We start from the raw sequence: 19,511 nt of genomic DNA on the forward strand, positions 1-19,511 counted from the left end.
ACTTGAGAAAAATGTGTATTCTGTTGTTTTTGGATGGAATGTCCTATAAATATCAACTAAGTCCATCTTGTTTAATGTATCATTTAAAGCTTGTGATTCCTTATTTATTTTCATTTTGGATGATCTGTCCATTGGTGAAAGTGGGGTGTTAAAATCCCCTACTATGATTGTGTTACTGTTGATTTCTCCTTTTATGGCTGTTAGTATTTGCCTTATGTATTGAGGTGCTCCTATATTTGCTGCATAAATATTTACAATTGTTATATCTTCTTCTTGGATCGATCCCTTTATCGTTATGTAGTGTCCTTCTTTGTGTCTTCTAATAGTCTTTATTTTAAAGTCTGTTTTGTCTGATATAAGAATTGCTACTCCAGCTTTCTTTTGATATCCATTTGCATGGAATATCTTTTTCCATCCCCTTACTTTCAATCTGTATGTGTCTCTAGGTCTGATGTGGGTCTCTTGTAGAAAGCATATATATGGGTCTTGTTTTTGTATCCATTCAGCCACTCTGTGTCTTTTGGTGGGAGCATTTAGTCCATTTACATTTAAGGTAATTATTGATATGTATGTTCCTAGTCCCATTTCCTTAATTGCTTTGGGTTCGTTATTGTAGGTATATTCCTTCTGTTGTGTTTCTTGCCTAGAGAAGTTCCTTTAGCATTTGCTGTAAAGCTGGTTTGGTGGTGCTGAACTCTCTCAGCTTTTGCTTGTCTGTAAATGTTTTAATTTCTCCATCAAATCTGAATGAGATCCTTGCTGGGTAGAGTAATCTTGTTTGAAATTTTTTCTCCTTCATCACTTTAATTATGTCCTGCCACTCCCTTCTGGCTTGTAGAGTTTCTGCTGAGAGATCAGCTGTTAAGCTGATGGGGATTCCCTTGTGTGTTATTTGTTGTTTTTCCCTTGCTGCTTTTAATAGGATTGCTTTGTGTTTAAGTTTTGACAGTTTGATTAATATGTGTCTTGGCATATTTCTCCTTGGATTTATTCTGTATGGGACTCTCTGTGCCTCCTGGACTTGATTAACTATTTCCTTTCCCATATTAGGGAAGTTTTCAACTATAATCTCTTCAAATATTTTCTCAGTCCCTTTCTTTTTCTCTTCTTCTTCTGGAACCCCTATAATTCGAATGTTGGTGAGTTTAATGTTGTCCCAGAGGTCTCTGAGACTGTCCTCTGTTCTTTTCATTCTTTTTTCTTTATTTTGCTCTGCATCAGTTATTTCCACTATTTTATCTTCCACCTCACTTATCCGTTCTTCTGCCTCAGTTATTCTGCTATTGATCCCATCTAGAGTATTTTTCATTTCATTTATTGTGTTTTTAATCGATGCTTGATTCATCTTTAGTTCTTCTAGGTCCTTGTTAACTGTTTCTTGCATTTTGTCTATTCTATTTCCAAGATTATGAATCTTGGAAATATAATTTTGGATCAGCTTTACTATCATTATTCTGAATTCTTTTTCAGGTAGACTGCCTATTACCTCTTCATTTGTTAGGTCTGGTAGGTTTTTATCTTGCTGCTTCACCTGCTGTGTGTTTTTCTGTCTTCTCATTTTGCTTATCTTCCTGTGTTTGGGGTCTCCTTTTTGCAGGCTGCAGATTCGTAGTTCCCGTTGTTTTTGGTGTCTGTCCCCAGTGGCTAAGGTTGTTTCAGCAGGTTGTGTAGGCTTCCTGGTGGGGGGGACTAATGCCTGTGTTCTGGTGCTTGAGGCTCGATCTTGTCTTTCTGGTGGACAGGTCCACGTCTGGTGGTGTGTTTTGGGGTGACTATGGCCTTATTATGGTTTTAGGCAGCCTCTCTGTTAATGGGTGAGGTTGTGTTCCTGCCTTTCTAGTTGCTTGGCATAGGGTGACCAGCACTGTAGCTTGCTGGTCGTTGACTGAAGCTGGGTGCTGGTGTTGAGATGGAGATCTCTGGGAGATTTTTGCTGCTTGATATTATGTGGAGCTGGGAGGTCTCTTGTGGACCCATGTCCTGAAGTTGGCTTTCCCACTTCAGAGGCACAGCACTGACTCCTGGCTGCAGCACCAAGAGCCTTTCATCTACCCGGCTCAGAATAAAAGGGAGAAAAAGTAGAAAGAAAGAATTAGTAGAAGAAAGAGAGAGAGAGAGAAAGAAAGGAAGAAGGAAAGAAAGGAAGGAAGGAAGAAAGGAAGAAAGGGAGGGAGGGAGGGAGGAAGGATGGAAAGAAAGAAAGGAGGGAGAGAGGGAGGAATGAAAGAAAAAGGAAGAGTGAATGGAAGAACCAAGGAAGGGAGGGAGGAAGGAAAGAAAGAAAGAAAGACAGGAGGGAGGGAGGGAGGGAGGAAGGAAAGAAAAAGAAAGTGAAAGAGGGGTGGGAGGGAGGGAGGAAGGAAAGGAGGGAGGGAGGAAGGAAAGAAAAAGTGAAAGGAAGCAGGGAGGGAGGGAGGAAGGAAAGAAAAAGAGTGAAAGGAAGAGGGGTGGGAGGGAGGGAGGAAGGGAAGAAAGACAGGAGGGAGGGAGGGAGGGAGGAAGGAAAGAAAGAGAAGGAAAGGATTGGCAGAGGGAGGGAAAGAGGGAGGAAGGGAAGGTAGGAAAAAAAGAGCAGGTAAAGTAAAATAGAATAAAGTATGAAATATAGTAGCGTTATTAAAATTTAAAAGTAATTATTGAAAAAAAAAACGGACCGATAGAACCCTGGGACATATGGTGGAAGCAAAGCTATACAGAGAGAATCTTACACAGAAGAATACACATACACATTCACAAAAAGAGAGCAGGGGGAAAAATCAAAAATCTTGCTCTCCAAGTCCACCTCCTCAATTTGGGATAATTCGTTGTAAAAAGAGGAAAAGGGCGAGAAGTCTGAAATCTTGCTCTCTAAGTCCACCTCCTTAATTTGGGATAATTCGTTGTAAAAAGAGGAAAAGGGGGGAAAGTCTTAAATCTTGTCCTCAAAGTACACTTCCTCAATTTGGGATGATTCGCTGTCCATTCATGCACTCCACAGACGCAGGGCACATCAAATGGACCGTGGAGCTTTAATCCGCTGCCTCCGAGGCTGCACAGAGAGATTTCCCTGTCTCTGCTCTCACAGCTCCCGGGTCTCAGCCTTGGACCTGGCCCCGCCTCTGCGCGTAGGTCGCCGGAGGGCGTCCGTTCTTCGCTCAGACAGGACGGGTTTAAAGGAGCCGCTGATGTGGGGTCTCTGGCTCACTCAGGCAGAGGGGAGGGAGGGGCGCGCAGAGTGGGGCGGGCCTGCGGCGGCAGAGGCTGGCGTGACGTTGCACCAGACCGAGGCGCTCCGTGCGCTTTCTCCGGAAAGCCGTCCCCGGGTTCCGGGACCCCGGCAGTGGCGGGGTGCACAGGCCCCCCGGAAGGCGGGGTGGACAGTGACCCGCGCTCGCACACAGGCCCCGCGGCGGCGGCAGCGGCAGCCCCAGCGTCCCACGCCCATCTCCGGGGTCCGCGCCTTCAGCCGCGGCTCGCGCCCGTCTCCGGCGCTTCCCAAAGCAGCCCTCTTAATGCCCTCTCCTCGCGCACCAGGAAACAAAAGGGAAGAAAAAGCCTCTTGCCTCTTCGGCAGCTCCAGACCCTTTCCCCGGACTCCCTCCAGGCTAGCCGTGGTGCACTAACCCCCTCAGGCTCTCTTCCTGCCGCCAGCCCCAGTCCTCTCCCTGCGCTCCGACTGAAAGCCGATATCCGAGCCTCAGCTCCCAGCCCTGCCCGGTCCGGCGGCCGAGCAGACAAGCCTCTCGGGCTGGTGTGTGCCTGAGGGCACCGATCCTCTGTGCCGGAATCTCTCCGCTTTGCCCTCCGCACCCCTATTGCTGTGCTCTCCTCCGCTACTCCGAAGCTTCCCCCCTCTGCCACATGCAGTCTCCGCCCGCGAAGGGGCTTGTAGTGTGTGGAAACCTTTCCTCCTTCACGGCTCCCTCCCACTGGTGCAGGTCCCGTCCCTATCCTTTTGTCTCTGTTTATTCTTTTTTCTTTTGCCCTATCTAGGTATGTGGGGAGTTTCTTGCCTTTTGGGGGGTCTGAGGTCTTCTGTCAGCGTTCAGTAGGTGTTCTGTAGGAGTTGTTCCACGTGTAGATGAATTTCTGATGTATCTGTGGGGAGGAAGGTGATCTCCGCATCTTACTCTTCCGCCATCTTCCCAGGGCCTCCCTACATTCTGCTTCTTATTTTATCTTAGGCTCAAGCAGAAAACAGCAGTTTAACTTTTAGTAGCCTGTGGGGCATCTCTGATGTCAATAGCTCAGGTGATTCTAAAAATTTCACTGGGCTTCAAATGTTAACAGGGTTAATCGACCATGCACTATCAGTCATGGACCCACTATTTTTGTAAGATCATTTTTGGATTAAACTTCAATGAGAGAAATTATATCATCAAGTATCATAAGTAAAAATGCTAATAAACAGCAGCAAATCTAGATCTAACAAAAGTGTGGCAGTATACAAGTACACTTAAACTTGTTGAAACACAGAAAATGTATATTGAAATCTATTGCACTTGAATGCAAATTGTTGTTTCTTTTTTTTTAAATAAATTTATTTTATTTGTTTATTTTTGGCTGCGTTGGGTCTTTGTTGCTGTGCAGGCTTTCTCTAGTTGCGGCAAGTGGGGGCTACTGTTCGTTGTGGTGAGTGGGCTTCAGCAGTTGTGGCTTGTGGGCTCTAGAGTGCAGGCTCAGTAGTTGTGGTGCAGGGGATTAGGTGCTCCACAGCATATGGGATCTTCCTGGACCAGGGCTCGAACCTGTGTCCTCTGCATCGGCAGGAGACTTCTTAAGCACTGCGCCACCAGGGAAGCCCCCAAGGTTCTTATTTTTAAGCAAGTTTTTAACACCATCCACAACAGCATTCCCATCCAGCCTAGTTTAATTGTCCATTAAAGCATTCATCCATGAGTTTAGGCAGAAGAGCACATTATGGTCCAAATCAAGTAAGACAAGAGAGTTTTCCTCATTGCCAATATTTTTGCAAATGGAGTTGGATCCCCTGTAGGGGAGTCAGGGTTGTGAGGGATAAGGTGGGGTGGAGAGGGGTGGGTAGAGTATTAAGGCAAGAAAACTTGGTCCCCTTCCTACAACAACCTTCACCTTCTTGGGTTATATATCTTTTGCAAAGATGATTTTATCTTTTAAATGTTTTTTCTCTTCTAGTTTCTTAAAACTGGCGGGGAAAAAAAGCACATCTGTTGTGGAGTTTTTGTTTTTATGTGGTTTAAAGGCATGGTAGAGCCACCTAATTTTTATAATATTCTAAAAGAAATCTAATGGCACCAGCTTGATCTCCTCTCTTTTATTCTGGTTTTCAGCTACCAACAAATGTCTTTTACTCTTCTAGGACCAGAATTACAATATTGTGATGGACTTTTTGTAGATGTTTTCTGAATTATTCTACTATTTTTACCATTTTGAAGTCTCATCTTGCAGACTGAAGGCAATATATCCATGACAGCTTTCATCACATTATTCTATCTTCCAGCAATATTAAAGCTGGGGCCAAGGTAATCAGGGATCTTTAATTTTATTTATTTATTTAGGTCGTGCCATGGGACTTACGGGATCTTAGCTCCCCAACCAGGGATTGAACCTGGGCCCCCTGCAATGGAAGCAGAGAGCCCTAAACACTGGACCACCAAGGAAGTCCCATCAGGGATCTTTTAAATACTGCAATAACTATGACCTATGTCAAAAGCATTATATTTTTAAAATTTTATTTATTTATTTATTTATTTATTTATTTATTTTTGACTGTGTTGGGTCTTCGTTGCTGCGCGCGGGCTTTCTTTAGCTGTGGTGAGCAACAGCTACTCTTTGTTGAGGTGTTCAGGCTTCTCATTGTGGTGGCTTCTCTTGTTGTGGAGCACGGGCTCTTGGCAGGCGGGCTTTGGTAATTGTAACCTGCACGCACGTTCAGTAATTGTGGCTTGTGGGCTCCAGAGCACAGGCTCAGTAGTTGTGGCTCACGGGCTTAGTTGCTCCGCAGCATGTGAGATCTTCCCTGACCAGGGCTCGAATCTGTGTACCCTGCATTGGCAGGTTGATTCTTAACCACTGCACCAAAAGGGAAGCCCAAAAACCATTATATTTGATAATTGTTGTTGATTATCATATAGTCAGATCAAGACTCTTTGTATTCCCCGTACTTCTGATGGAATTCTGCAGTTTTCCTTTTCTTAAATGTAAAACACACTCTTCCTTTTATCTAGTTTTACAGATGTTATACTTGTCCTTCCTATGAAATTTTTATCTCTGCAAAAGTGACTACTTTATTAACCTAAACATGTCTTTTCATTCAGCCAGAGTCACAGAAATAGCTTCTTGATGAGTAATTCTGAGAAGAAAAAACTCCCCGGAAGGCTGCTAGTCTTTCCTCTTATAGCATTTCTCACCTTTTTTTAAAAATTGAAGATGAAATATTGTATCTTTTCCAGTACCTTGGCTGGGGCTTATGGAACTCAATTTCAGGAGTCTCAAAGCAGTTTTTATTTTCAGTTTTGCTAGACGTAAGAACTGTGTCAAGATATAGCTGATTCACTTTGTCATACAGCAGAAACTAGCAGAACATCGTAAAGCATTTATACTCCAATAAAAATGTGAAAATGTGAAAAAAAAGAACTTTATCAGGGTGCATCTCCATTTTAATCAATTTTACTATTTCCCTAGGAACTGGATCTCTAAATTAAAGTTTTTTCCTCTGTTGGGAATTCCCTGGTAGTCCAGTAGTTAGGACTCTGTGCTCTCACTGTTGAGGGCCCAGGATCAATCCCTGGTTGATTGATCAAGCCCTGTGGTGCGGCCAAAAAAAGAAATTTTTTTCCTCTGTCATAGAATGCATACCTTATACCATCTCAGCTGAAGAACAATCCCATAATCATCCCAGCCACAAAGGTTTTTCTTTATTCATTTTTCATCTTTCTTATTTTTCTTAAACTTAGCCATTTCCCATAAAATAAGTGTCAGATCTTTTCAACAACTTTGCTTATTAAAGAAATGGCACTGATTTTATATTAATGAATGTTCAAATGCTGAAAAAAATTTGAGTAAAGTTTGCTAATAATTAGTTAAGGATTTTAATAATCTATTTATCTATTAAAGTCTCATTAATCTTTTAAAATTGGTAATGATAACTCCCTCTTCTATTCTCTGGAAGAATTTTGTATAAAACTATAACCAAGAGACCAGCTCAAACTGATCCTATTGTGTCTATTACAGGACGTCTAGTTGTCTTGCAGATGCAGCAAAGCCAAACCTGCTAGGCATGTAACCTGGGCATACACAGAGAAGGAAAACCCTCCTCAGTTAACCCTTGGAACCCACATTTCCTCCCTACACAACCAAGAAAACTGAAACATGACTGGAACCTGACTGCTGGAACTCTTTCAGAAAAAAGGGGTCTGTTGTTCAGGAAGATGTAGGGCAGAAACCCACCATTCCGTACCTTACCATAAATGACCAAGTTTAAATTCCTCCAGTCAAAATCTGCACCACCAGCACTTCCATACACCAATTTGCTTTCCCTAACTTATGTAACTTTAACCAAACCTCAGATTAGGGAGGCAGATTTGAGCCCTGCCTCCTGTCTCCTCCCTGATGGACCATGAAATAAAGCTCTTTATTTTCTCAAACGTAAAAATATTGTCTTCTACACCAGGCAGGAAGCCTTGCTCAGTAACAAGACTAGAATTAATTATTCCTTAAATATTATGTATTACACAATGGTAGCGCTCTATGGATATGATGTGTTTCTTTGTGGGAAAAATTTTAAGCCGTTGATTCAATTGACTTGAGGTCAGCACTTCTGAGGTTGGCTGTTTATTCTGAAATCAATTAAATTGTTAACTTTTCAGAATATATCTTTTCTAACTATGTTTGTGGCCTATCACATATACTTTCAATATATGCTTTAATTATTAAAGAAACGGATGCATTGACCAGACATAACAAATGTCCATGTTAAACATAAAGATTAGGGAACTATATCCAATCTCCTGGGATAAACCATAATGGAAAAGAATATATACATAAAAAGAATGTCTCTATGTGTATAACTGAGTCACTTTGCTATATTACACAGATTGGCACAGCATTGTAAATCAACTGTACTTAAATATAAATAAGTAAATAAATAGATAGATACATTGTGGCGATACGTGCACTACTCTCTGAATAGGCTGAAAGAAGCCATTGCATTATATACTTTAAATGATTGGCTTGCCATGTGAATTATATCTCAGTAAAACTGTTATAAGAATTTTTCCCCAGGTGCCAGGTGCTGTACTGACTCACTGTGTACATGCTGACCTTTTATTTTTATGTATTTTTTTTAAACCTTGAAGGAATGTACCCCTGACATGTTTGATGTTTTTTGTTCTGACAAGAAATAAAACTGGGCTGAAAACCATGCTTCTCTGGAGCAATTCCTCAGAGTTATCTGAGAAGCTGTCACATGGGCTCTAGGCTCAGTTTGGCTGAAATAAAACTCTCCTCAATTCTTATTATGGATTGGTTATTGATTATTTTCATTGACAATCATTTGAATTTCTCCTGCTTGGTCCCTTGATGGTTTTTATCTGGGTGAAAAAAAGTTCTGTTTGATACAGAATTCTAGTTAGAGTCAGTTTCTCTGTCTCTCTTTCTCTTTCCATTACAGGTATTATTATTCTATCTTCTCATTGTCAATTTTTGCTGTTAAACAGCCATGCATTCATTTCATTGCTAGTTTTTATTTTAAAAAATTTTTTTAAATTTATATTTGGCTGCATTGTATCTTCGTTGTTGCGCACAGGCTTTCTCTAGTTGTGGCGAGGGGGGGCTGCTCTTCGTTTTGGTGTGCAAGCTTCTCATTGTGGTGGCTTCTCTTGTGGTGGAGCACGGGCTTTAGGCGCAAGGGCTTCTGTAGTTGTGGCACGTGGGCTTAGTTGCTCCTTGGCATGTAGGATATTCCTGGCCCAGGGCTGGAACCCGTGTCCCCTGCATTGGCAGGCAGATTCTTAACCATTGTGCCACCAGGGAAATCCCCATGGTTATTTTTTGTAGGATCTGCTATTTTATTATTTTTTAGAATAGTTACTAAGATCTCTGTCATTTGACTTATTGCAGTTTCACTATGTGGTAACAATGAGAATTTCTTTATACATTACCTTGCTTGAAATTTGTTGGACTTCCCAACGATATCAGTTATGGACGATTCTTACCCATTGTTCTTGGACCGTCATTTACACTATTGTTTCTCTCTGTTTTTCTCATACATTCTCTTCTGCCAGTGATGTGGATACTAAACAAAATTCTGTCCCTAAATATACATCACATAATTATGAATTCAAGTAAAAAACCTGAGTGACAGCAAGCTTTTAGCTTCTTTCTCTCTCACCTTTTTGTTCAGGGTATTATTGTTCAGGGTATTGCTGTTAACCTCCTAGTTTTAGAGTGTTTCCGTTTTAAATCTTGGTATCTGCATATCATAGAGTCATAAAAGTGGAAGTTAAAATTTGTCCTTAGGGACTTCCTTGGTTGTCCAGTGCTTAAGAATCTGTCCTGCAATGCAAGGGACATAGGTCCAATCCCTGACAGGGGAACTAAGATCGCACTTGCCATGGGGGAACTAAGCCTGCACATCGCAACTACAGAGGTCATGCACCACAACTAGAGAGAAGGCCACACACCACAATGAAAGATTGCTACGGGCCACAACAAAGCCAAAAATGGGTCTGGATTTTACAGCCTGGCTCTGAGAGTCCACCACACCTCACCAGCCCTTTAAAAAAAAGAATATATATATATATTTAAAAAATAATAAAAAATAAAATTCCTCATTATTCAGCAAAGAGTCTCACAGTGAACGTTGTACCTTATTAACTTACTTCACAAGAATCCTCAATCAATTTTGCCTTTGGGATTAATTTGCTTATAAATAAATATTTCTTGAACTCCTATTGTGTGCCAGGCACTATTCAATGTGCTTTTGGTATATGAATGAACAATATGAAGATCATGGTACTAGAGGAGCTTACATTCTAGTGTGAAGAGACAGAAAATGAATAATGTACAAAATTAAAGTAAGAAATTGATAAACTATAACAAGAAGAACAAAAGTGGATCATTGTAAAAAGAGAACTGGAATTTATGAGAGAAAATGGGAGGACTGTCACTTAACTAGAGTAGGTATAGACCTAATTGAATAGGAAGAATTTGCATGAAGATTTGAAGGAGTTGATGTGACATCTACATGGACATTAGGAAGAAAGAAGAATCAGTATTAAGATTCTAAGGCATAAGTATCCCTCGCTGTGTCCAAGAAAAAACAAGTAGGTCAAGAATGATCAGGAAAAAGAGATGAGTTTACAGATTTAAATAGGGGCACATGTAAAGTCTTGTAGGCCATTGTAAGAATATTAGCTTTTACTCTGAGATGGGGAATCTCTGAAGGATTTGAGAAGGGAAGTGAAAAGACCTCTGTAAAGTTGAAAGTCTCCCTGGGTACCGCACTGACAGGAGGTTGTAAGGAGCAGGAATGAAAGCAGGGAAACCAATTAGTACCGTATTGTAATCTGACCTAGAAATGACATTTGGCTCATACAGGGTGATGACAATGTAAATTCCAGGAAGTACTGGGTTCTAAATACAGAGGGACCCCCTTTCTAGAAGTTTGCTTTAGGCCATTCTGCATTTATGAAATACCTACATTAGTATCTGTTTTCACCAATGAAAGAAATCTGAAGAGAATTTTTGCCTTTTTTCTTAAAAGCAAAAATGGCGTTCATATATATTTGTAGTGAGCCATTACAGAGTCAGCGCATACCCTAAGCAACACAAAGAACAATATCACAAAGCTGTTTCCCCTGGAATAGTATCTCAGAATCAAACTGCTATAATTTTGAACTGTGCTGTGAGCGTCTATGCTTTGTCTGGATTTGTACTGTGCCTCCTTTAAAAACATATGTCCTAATGTAATTGTTTCTTTTCTTTCCAGTTTTCAGCCTAGTAAACGTTCCATAGGAACACTCCACATTTAGATTGAGGTTAGAGACAGCAGTATCTCCTGACTGAATATGAAGTGTGATAGACTGTTGAGGATATCTCCAAGCGTATTTCCTTAAACAATTAAGGTTGCATTTGTCATTGATAGAGATGAGGAATTCTCCACATGATGCACATTTGCTGGTAAATACTCTTTAATATATTAAATTTGAGATACTGTTCAGATAAGCTGGAGATCTGAAAATTCCTACTACTCCTATCAGAGAAGCACAAAAATATGTTTTAAGAGGATTTTAAAAATACTTTCTCCAGTGTTTTACATTTTTCAATTGGCATATTCAGTCAGGGCTTCTAATATGTCATACTACCAGAAATGTGCTGTTTTCATTCTATAATCTGGTTCCACACCCACCCCCCACCAAGGAAAAAAGTCTCTACTGTATATTCTGTTGAACACTGTTGCTATTGTCTAAACCTTTCCTAGTCTTTGACATACTTTTCTAGGATAAATAAAACAAAACTGCATTAAAACTGCCAGCTTTAACAAAGACAGTAAGAGGAGGATTCCACATAGCATTTGTTTTTAGAATATTGACACTGTTTTGAGGTTATTAACCCCTAAGTGTGATAATAACAATTGTGAGGCAGAGTATGAAAGTTTTATAAAGGAAAGGAGGTGGCTTTCTCTTTATAATGGGGTATTCCCTGTAATACCCCATTCTGTAGTGGTACACCTGAATCTTTTGGATTTTAATTTAGATCTCACTGCTTAGCCTTGTTGGAGGTAACAAAGGTTGATCTATATTTGGGATAAATACAGTTGTTAATATGATTCTTTAGAGTTATGGAGAAATCACATCAGGAAAAATTAGGAGTTGTGAACTAATAGAAGACCTATTTGAATACCTGTCAACTGACAGTACCATAGTTGACATTTCTAGTACTAAAACATAGAACAACTTTGTGGTACCTCCTCCCAAAATTATACTACTGTAAACATAGTAAGAATGTTCAATTCAGGTTTTAATACAATTTGTACTGGCCTTTTGTTTCATTTCTAAAACTTTTTATTTTGAAATAATTATAAATGTTCAGGAAGTTATAAACATGATATAGATGTACACTTTATTCTGTTTTCCAGTGAATACATTTTACATACATTACAGAACAATATAAAAACTGGGAAACTGATGTGCACAGAGCCCTATGCCATTTTATCACACATGTAGATTTGTGTAACCAGGACAGCAATCAAGATACAGAAGTATAAAAAAAAAAGTATATATATATTATATATATATTTAAAATGTATTCTATCACCACAAAGATCTTCATCTCACAACCCCCAAACAGGAACACCCACCATACTTCTCATCCCAGTACCTACTAATCTGTCCCCATTTCTAAAATTTGTCATTGCAAGAAGTTATATACATCAATTTATACAGTATGTGATTTGAACTTTGCTTAGATTTGTATTTTGGTTTATTTATAAATAAATTTATAGATTTATGTAGTTTTTTCTTTCTTTTTTTTTTTTTTTGGTGTTGCTGTAGGTACTACATTTGACATGCATAACCTGTCACAGTCTACTTGTGTTGACATGTTACCAGTTCAAGTAAAGAGTAGAATATGGAGTTAATGTTCCAGGTTCCTGAAGTAAGAGTATTTCCAATACATTATTTAAAATTCATCTGCACAAATTTGTCTATTTATCCACATTTATTTATTTAATCTTTTATTTATATTAATATGGATTCATATTTACTTAGTATTTTGAGTTTTAATCCATACTACTATATTTATTTTATTGCTTAAATTGTTCATGCTTGGAGTATTGGCAACTTTTTCTGCTGGCTCCTGTGACTTTTTGACATATTTTCATCTTTGATTTTAGCATTTCTTTACTTTTTGCTAATGCTAGATATTCAAGACTCATCTCATTGTCTCATATATTTCCTGCCCCAGTCTTTAATCACCCAATTTTCCAAGGAGCCAAATATCCTTTTACTAGAGAATAATATTAGAAACCAAGATCCAGGTACTGGGGGTGCTATTGCTACTAGTCACAGTTTCTAGTCGCCCTATCCTTAGAGAGCAAGGAAATATATATGTGAAAATTATGTTGGGCATATACCTGTATCTACAATTACTTTATATCCCTATTAAGATACCTTGAATTAAGCTAAAAGTTCATAATTATATGTCCAGCTCTAATCAATTATCATAGAGATCATTCAAGCCTCCTCATTTTGCTTATCTGTAAACTCTCACTCCAGTAGTGAGACCCTGGTGCCTACTATTTCACCATCTATTTGCTTAATTGTTTAATTTCAGTATACCCATATAGTGGTTTCAAAATTGTTAACCTGTACTCCCATGGGAAGCAACTTTATCAACTACAGTACATTGTTGTTTCTGTACAGTTCCTTTTGCCTTTAGTTTTACAGACCCCACCTCATTTCCAAAGTTACTTAGGTAAGCAATTCCCTCTTCTCTCTTCAGTGTGGTTGTTTCACACTTTTGCAATACAGTTAGAGTCTTTCCTGGCACTTTGCATTACACACAAACCTCTTCTGACACCTAAATATTTGTGTGTGTGTATATACAAACATAAAGATTCTCCTTTTGTGCTGCAAAATACTATAAGTTTTGACAAATGCATAGTGTCATTAACTACCATTATAGAATTATACAGAATAGTTTCATCTCCAAAAATAACCCCACTGTTTTCTCTGTTCAACCTTCTCCCCATTCCAAACCCCTGGGGAACACTGTCTCTGTAGTTTTGTCTTTTCCAGAATGTCATAAAAGTGCAATCATATAGTAAGTTGCCCTTCCATACTGAATTCTTTTACCATAGAAATTTAAGACTCATCTATGTACGCATTGCTTGATAACTTATTCCTTTAAAAAATATTTTTATAATTAATTAATTAATTAGTTAATTAACCTTTGGTTGCGTTGGGTCTTCGTTGCTGTGCAGCCTTTCTCTAGTTGCGGGGAGTAGGGGCTATCCTTCGTTGCAGTGCATGGGCTTCTAATTGCAGTGGCTTCTCTTGTTGCGGAACACGGGCTCTAGGCGTTCGGGCTTCAGTAGTTGTGGCATGTGGGCTCAGTAGTTGTGGCTCGTGGGCTCTAGAGCGCAGACTCAGTAGTTGTGGTGCATGGGCTTAGTTGCTCTGCAGCATGTGGGATCTTCCCAGACCAAGGCTCGAACCTGTGTCCAATGCATTGGCAGGCGGATTCTTAACCACTGTGCCACCAGGGAAGCCCACTCATTCCTTTTTAAGTGCTGAATAATATTCCATTGTATACATGTATTATAGCTTTCTGGTTCATTCATTCACTTATTAAAGTGCATCTTAGGGCCTCCCTGGTGGCGCAAGTGGTTGAGAGTCCGCCTGCCGATGCAGGGGATACGGGTTCGTGCCCCGGTCTGGGAGGATCCCATATGCCGCGGAGCGGCTGGGCCCGTGAGCCATGGCCGCTGAGCCTGCGCGTCCGGAACCTGTGCTCCGCAGCGGGGGAGGCCACAACAGTGAGAGGCCCGCATACCGCAAAAAAAAAAAAAAAAAAAAAAAAAAAAAAAAAAAAGTGCATCTTAGTTGATTCCAGTTTTCAGTGCTTATGAATAAGGCTATTATAAACATTTACTTGCAGGTTTTTTGTGTGGACTTTTATCAATTTATCAGTTTTTTAATTTCATGTATTATACTTTTTGGTGTTGTATCTAAAAATTCATCATGAAACCCAGGATCACATAGAATTTCATCTATGATTCCTTCCAGAATTTTTATACTTTTGCACTTTTAACTTTAGGTCAGTGATCCATTCAGGCTCATTTCTGTATCTAGGTTATTTTTCTGCCTATGGAATCCCTAAATTTACTTTTTAGTTAACTAATACTTTATTAACTAGAATCTTGTTTATAACTTGTACATTTCTTTCTTAAATTTTGTGACTATAATTTCCTTTTGGTGAAATTCTCATTTTAAAAATATCTTACTCTCTTTAAAAAAAGAAATCGTATCCAATCTAAAGTCTTTTCGATGTTTAAAATTTCTTTATTTTAAATATTTCTTTATTTTAAACATACATGTTTTAGAATCCAGATAGCACTTTGGAAATGTTATACCAAATTTAACTGAGAAAATTTAACTGAGAAAACTTGAAGATCCTAGTGGCTTTACTCAAGGATTCATTAACTGAGCAGCATCCCACCTAGCAAATACAAAGGAAAGCTGTTTAAGACAGAAGCGGGTGGGACAAGAAAGTCACAAACAAAAGAAAGAATTATTTCAGGCAAGGTTGTCTTCCTGTGGGTGAAGGTGGGGGTCTATCGGTTTGATTATCTTACTAGTGCTGGCCAGGCAGTTCCAGACTGAATGATGAAAGGTCACATTCCTGAGAGTCTGAAGCTCAATTAAGTCTCGGTTTAAGACTAGGTTTTAGCACAAGGGATTCCATTTTGGGGCTGTTGTTTCTTTTTTACCAGAAAGTTCTATCTCTTTGCTGACTGAAAAAAAATGTATAACCTAAGAGTTGAGAATTATGTTTTATTGGGCAGACTTTCTGAGGACTCAAGCCCAGGAGGCAGCCTCTGAAGAGACTGCTCTGAAGAGGTAAGGGAAGAGCCAGGATACCAAGTAGTGAGAACATCAAAAGATTAGTGTTAATTAAAGAAAAGCAATATCTCAAGTTAACAAAGTTAGCACTTTTTTATGTACGAGAAGATGCAAGGGTCTAGGCTCACTGAAATCATTCCTTTGATACGCACCTTAACTATATAGAGCCAGTATCCTGTTCTTTCCCATCATGATTCCCATCGCAGTAAACTGCTGGGGGCAGCTGCAGTGGCTAAATGGCAGCAACATCCTTTGTTTACTAATATGGCAGGCAACATTTTTTTATTTACAACTTTAAATTCTAGGTTATTGGATTTAATTTTACTGTTTGCTTACTGTAATGGGATTGTTTCCTTGTGTTTTTTTTTTTTTTTTTTTTTTTGTGGTTTGCGGGCCTCTCACTGCTGTGGCCTCCCCCGTTGCGGAGCACAGGCTCCGGATGCGCAGGCTCCGGATGCGCAGGCCCAGCGGCCATGGCTCACGGGCCCAGCCGCTCCGCGGCATATGGGATCCTCCCAGACCGGGGCACGAACCCGTATCCCCTGCATCGGCAGGCGGACTCTCAACCACTGCGCCACCAGGGAGGCCCTCCTTGTGTTTTATATACTTTTGCATAAACTCATTTTCTGTATGTATCAGAGCAATTTACCTTTGATTTTTGAAGACATTCCAGTAAGAAGGCCAGGACTAATTTTTATTGACTTTGTAAGGACAAACATAGGTTACAACTCTTCTCATGCAAGACTTATTTTCCCACCCTAAAGAAATGTTATATAATAAGTTTCCTCATCACCAACGTGGTCTCTTGTCTTTCCTTCTTCCAGTCATTTTCTTCTATTAAATATACGTATAACTAACTAACTAACTGACTTTTAAAGCCCTCCCCCCACCCTTTTTTAAGGATCTTTGTTTCTTCTTGTCTTGTTATTAAAATAACACTCCTTAGATTTTGGGACAGCTGCCCCTACTCTCCCTTGCTCTTTGTTGCAGAGTCTGCAAGGCAGTAACAAAGATGATGTCAGTATGTTTTTTTCTTGTTCACTGAGAATTGCCCTTACATTATTTTGAGAAAAACCTAATATTTAAAGAACTGAGTTTCTATTTTTCTGAGGCAGAATGTCTTTCAGGATACTCAGTGTACCTTGTTACATACAATGAAAATCTCTTCTGTTAGTCATCCTGTCAGAGGACTATCAGAGAGTGTGTGTATGAGAAATACTACTGGCAGCATTTCGTGTGTTAACAAAATTAAAGCTTTATTTATGATCTCTTATTTTGAAAATTTCCACATTTAGGTGATCTAGTCCAAGTGATCTTTCCATTATTTGGCCAGGTGGCCTTGGGCTAGTCACCTGACCTAGCTGGATCTGGTTTTTTGGTTTTTTTTTCTTTGCGATATGTGGGCCTCTCACTGTTGTGGCCTCTCCCGTTGTGGAGCATAGGCTCTGGATGCACAGGCTCAGCGGCCATGGCTCACGGGCCTAGCCGCTCTGCGGCATGTGGGATCTTCCCAGACCGGGGCACGAACCCGTGTCCCCTGCATAGGCAGGCGGACTCTCAACCACTGCGCCACCAGGGAAGCCCAGGATCTGTTCTTTTGTATGTACAATGAATGCGATTTAAAAACTCTTCTCAGGCTTCCCTGATGGAGCAGTGGTTAAGAATCTGCCTCCAATGCAGGGGACATGGGTTCAAGCCCTGGTCCGGGAAGATCCCACATGCTGCGGATCCCAACTAAGTCCGTGCACCACAACCACTGAGCCTGTCTGCCACAACTATTGAAGCCCACGCGGCTAGAGCCCATGCTCCGCGACAAGAGAAGCCGCTGCAATGAAAAGCCCACTCACTGCAACGAAGAGTAGCCCCCTCTCACTGCAAGTAGAGAAAGCCCGCACGCAGCAACAAAGACCCAACGCAGCCGAAAATAAATAAAAATTAAAATAAATAAATAAAATAAATAAAACTCTTGTCAAGCAGAAGAACACTGTTCTTAAATTAGACCTTATGTAGAGTGTTCCCTTTACCCCTTTTATAAAACAAATAATTGCAACACTGCTCTGTACTAATCTTTCTTTAAACAACACCCTTTTCTCCACTTCCACCATCTCTGAGGGCTGAGGAGCCTGGAGCTCCAAAGAACATGGTTAATCATGAGACTGGATGATTCCTAATTTTTTTTAAACTAAATTTATTTATTTATTATTTTTGGCTGTGTTGGATCTTCATTGCTGCATGTGGCTTTCTCTAGTTGCAGGGAGTGGGGACTACTCTTTGTTGTGGTGCACAGGCTTCTCATTGTGGTGGCTTCTCTTGTTGCGGAGCATGGGCTCTAGGTGTGCAGGCTTCAATAGATGTGGCATGTGGGCTCAGTAGTTGTGGCTCGTGGGCTCTACAGCGCAGGCTCAGTAGTTGTGGCGAACGGGCTTAGTTGCTCCTTGGCATGTGGAATCTTCCCGGACCAGGGCTCGAACCTGTGTCCCCTGCACTGGCAGGTAGGTTCTTATCCTTTGTGCCACCAGGGAAACCTCCAATTTTTTTTTTTAATCATAAAAGTTGAGACTTGATTTTGGGTTGGAGAGAGCTAAAAGCTCTCATTGACTCTGGAAGCTCAGAGCCCAAGAACTAAGGGCACCTTAAAAGTGTTTTGGTATCTAGCAATATCTGTCAGCCAACTTGCCAATACTTACTGAGCATGGTACCAGCTCTGAGCCATCTCTGAGCTCAGTGAAAAGAAACCTCTGTTTAGGGGCTTCCCTGGTGGCGCAGTGGTTGAGAGTCTGCCTGCCGATGCAGGGGACACGGGTTCGTGCCCCGGTCCGGGAGGATCCCACATGCCGCAGAGCGGCTGGGCCCGTGAGCCGTGGCCGCTAAGCCTGCGCGTCTGGAGCCTGTGCTCCGCAATGGGAGAGGCCACAACAACGAGAGGCCTGCATATCGCAAAAAAAAAAAAAAAAAAAAGAAACCTCTGTTTAAAAAAGGAGAAACAATAACCACAGCATTATATTTTTCCAGTGCAAGTTGCCTTTTAATACTAAAAGAATGGTTGACAGCCATTAGTAGCTCACTATAAACTCTGGTATAATTCTTTAGTGTTCCATTCTAGACTCTTCGTGGTCTTGCTTATTTACAAACTCAAGATTCTTCATTCTCTTGGTCACAGCCATACTCAAGTTCTTGAGTAAATTCTTGAATTTACCAGAATCCTGACATTCTCTGGCTTATGTGTTTTTACAGGTATGTTTTTGCCTCTGCCTGCAACACATACCCCCACCCACAGCTTCTGCCTATCCACCTCCTCTTTTGCAAGAACCTTCCTGGTTCTTTTAGCCTGCCGCAAATGCCTCTTTGGTAAGCTCTGCAAAAATCTGGGTAAATTTCATAGCAATCATCCTCTGTATTGCAGAATTTACTTATACAGCTTCCCAAGAAAGGGTGACATGGGAGCAGGGTGGCCTATAGGAGATTTATTTTTGGTAAATGTTCAGTAAATCATGGAATTAAACAGTAAAATTTTGGAAAGCATTTTAAAATTTATTACCTATTTATCCTGAACATTTCCTGTTTTATTGCTGGCAGCTAACAAAATTCCGTGAGCACTTCTTCCATCTCCAATGAAATGATGGCTACAATCCCCAAATTTGTAGATGGTTTTCTACTTGCCCATTTTCTATGTTTGCTTCTATGGTTTTGAAAGGCCTATCAGTGTCTCACTTTCGCAGCATGTTTTATTTAGAGATGATACCATATACACTTTGCTCCTGAAGAGGTGAAGAGATTCAGGTCTGTCAGGGAGCAGTTAGTGATGCCTAAGCATGTCTGCTGGCTCTCAACTGTAAAGCTTAGTACCTTAATGCTGAGCACAGGAAGTCACTGTCTGCTGCTCAAAAGCATTTTTGGAGATTACGCTGCCATCTCCTGGAACTTTGT

At 40.5% G+C, this 19,511-nt stretch overlaps 1 protein-coding gene across 1 annotated transcript in view; it reads left to right on the top strand.

Moving 5' to 3' along the window:
• Positions 1-8,440, top strand: part of LOC132482926 (ATP-dependent RNA helicase DDX3X-like) — a 35,951-nt gene extending 27,511 nt beyond the window's left edge. The window contains exon 17 of the mRNA XM_060088180.1: positions 7,192-8,440. Within this exon, the coding sequence (XP_059944163.1) occupies positions 7,192-7,235 (44 nt within the window). The 3' untranslated portion in view covers positions 7,236-8,440. The remainder of the gene's footprint in view (positions 1-7,191) is intronic.
• Positions 8,441-19,511: the final 11,071 nt, after the last annotated feature.

Source organism: Mesoplodon densirostris, assembly GCF_025265405.1.
Source record: "Mesoplodon densirostris isolate mMesDen1 chromosome Y unlocalized genomic scaffold, mMesDen1 primary haplotype SUPER_Y_unloc_1, whole genome shotgun sequence".
NCBI lineage: Eukaryota > Metazoa > Chordata > Mammalia > Artiodactyla > Ziphiidae > Mesoplodon > Mesoplodon densirostris.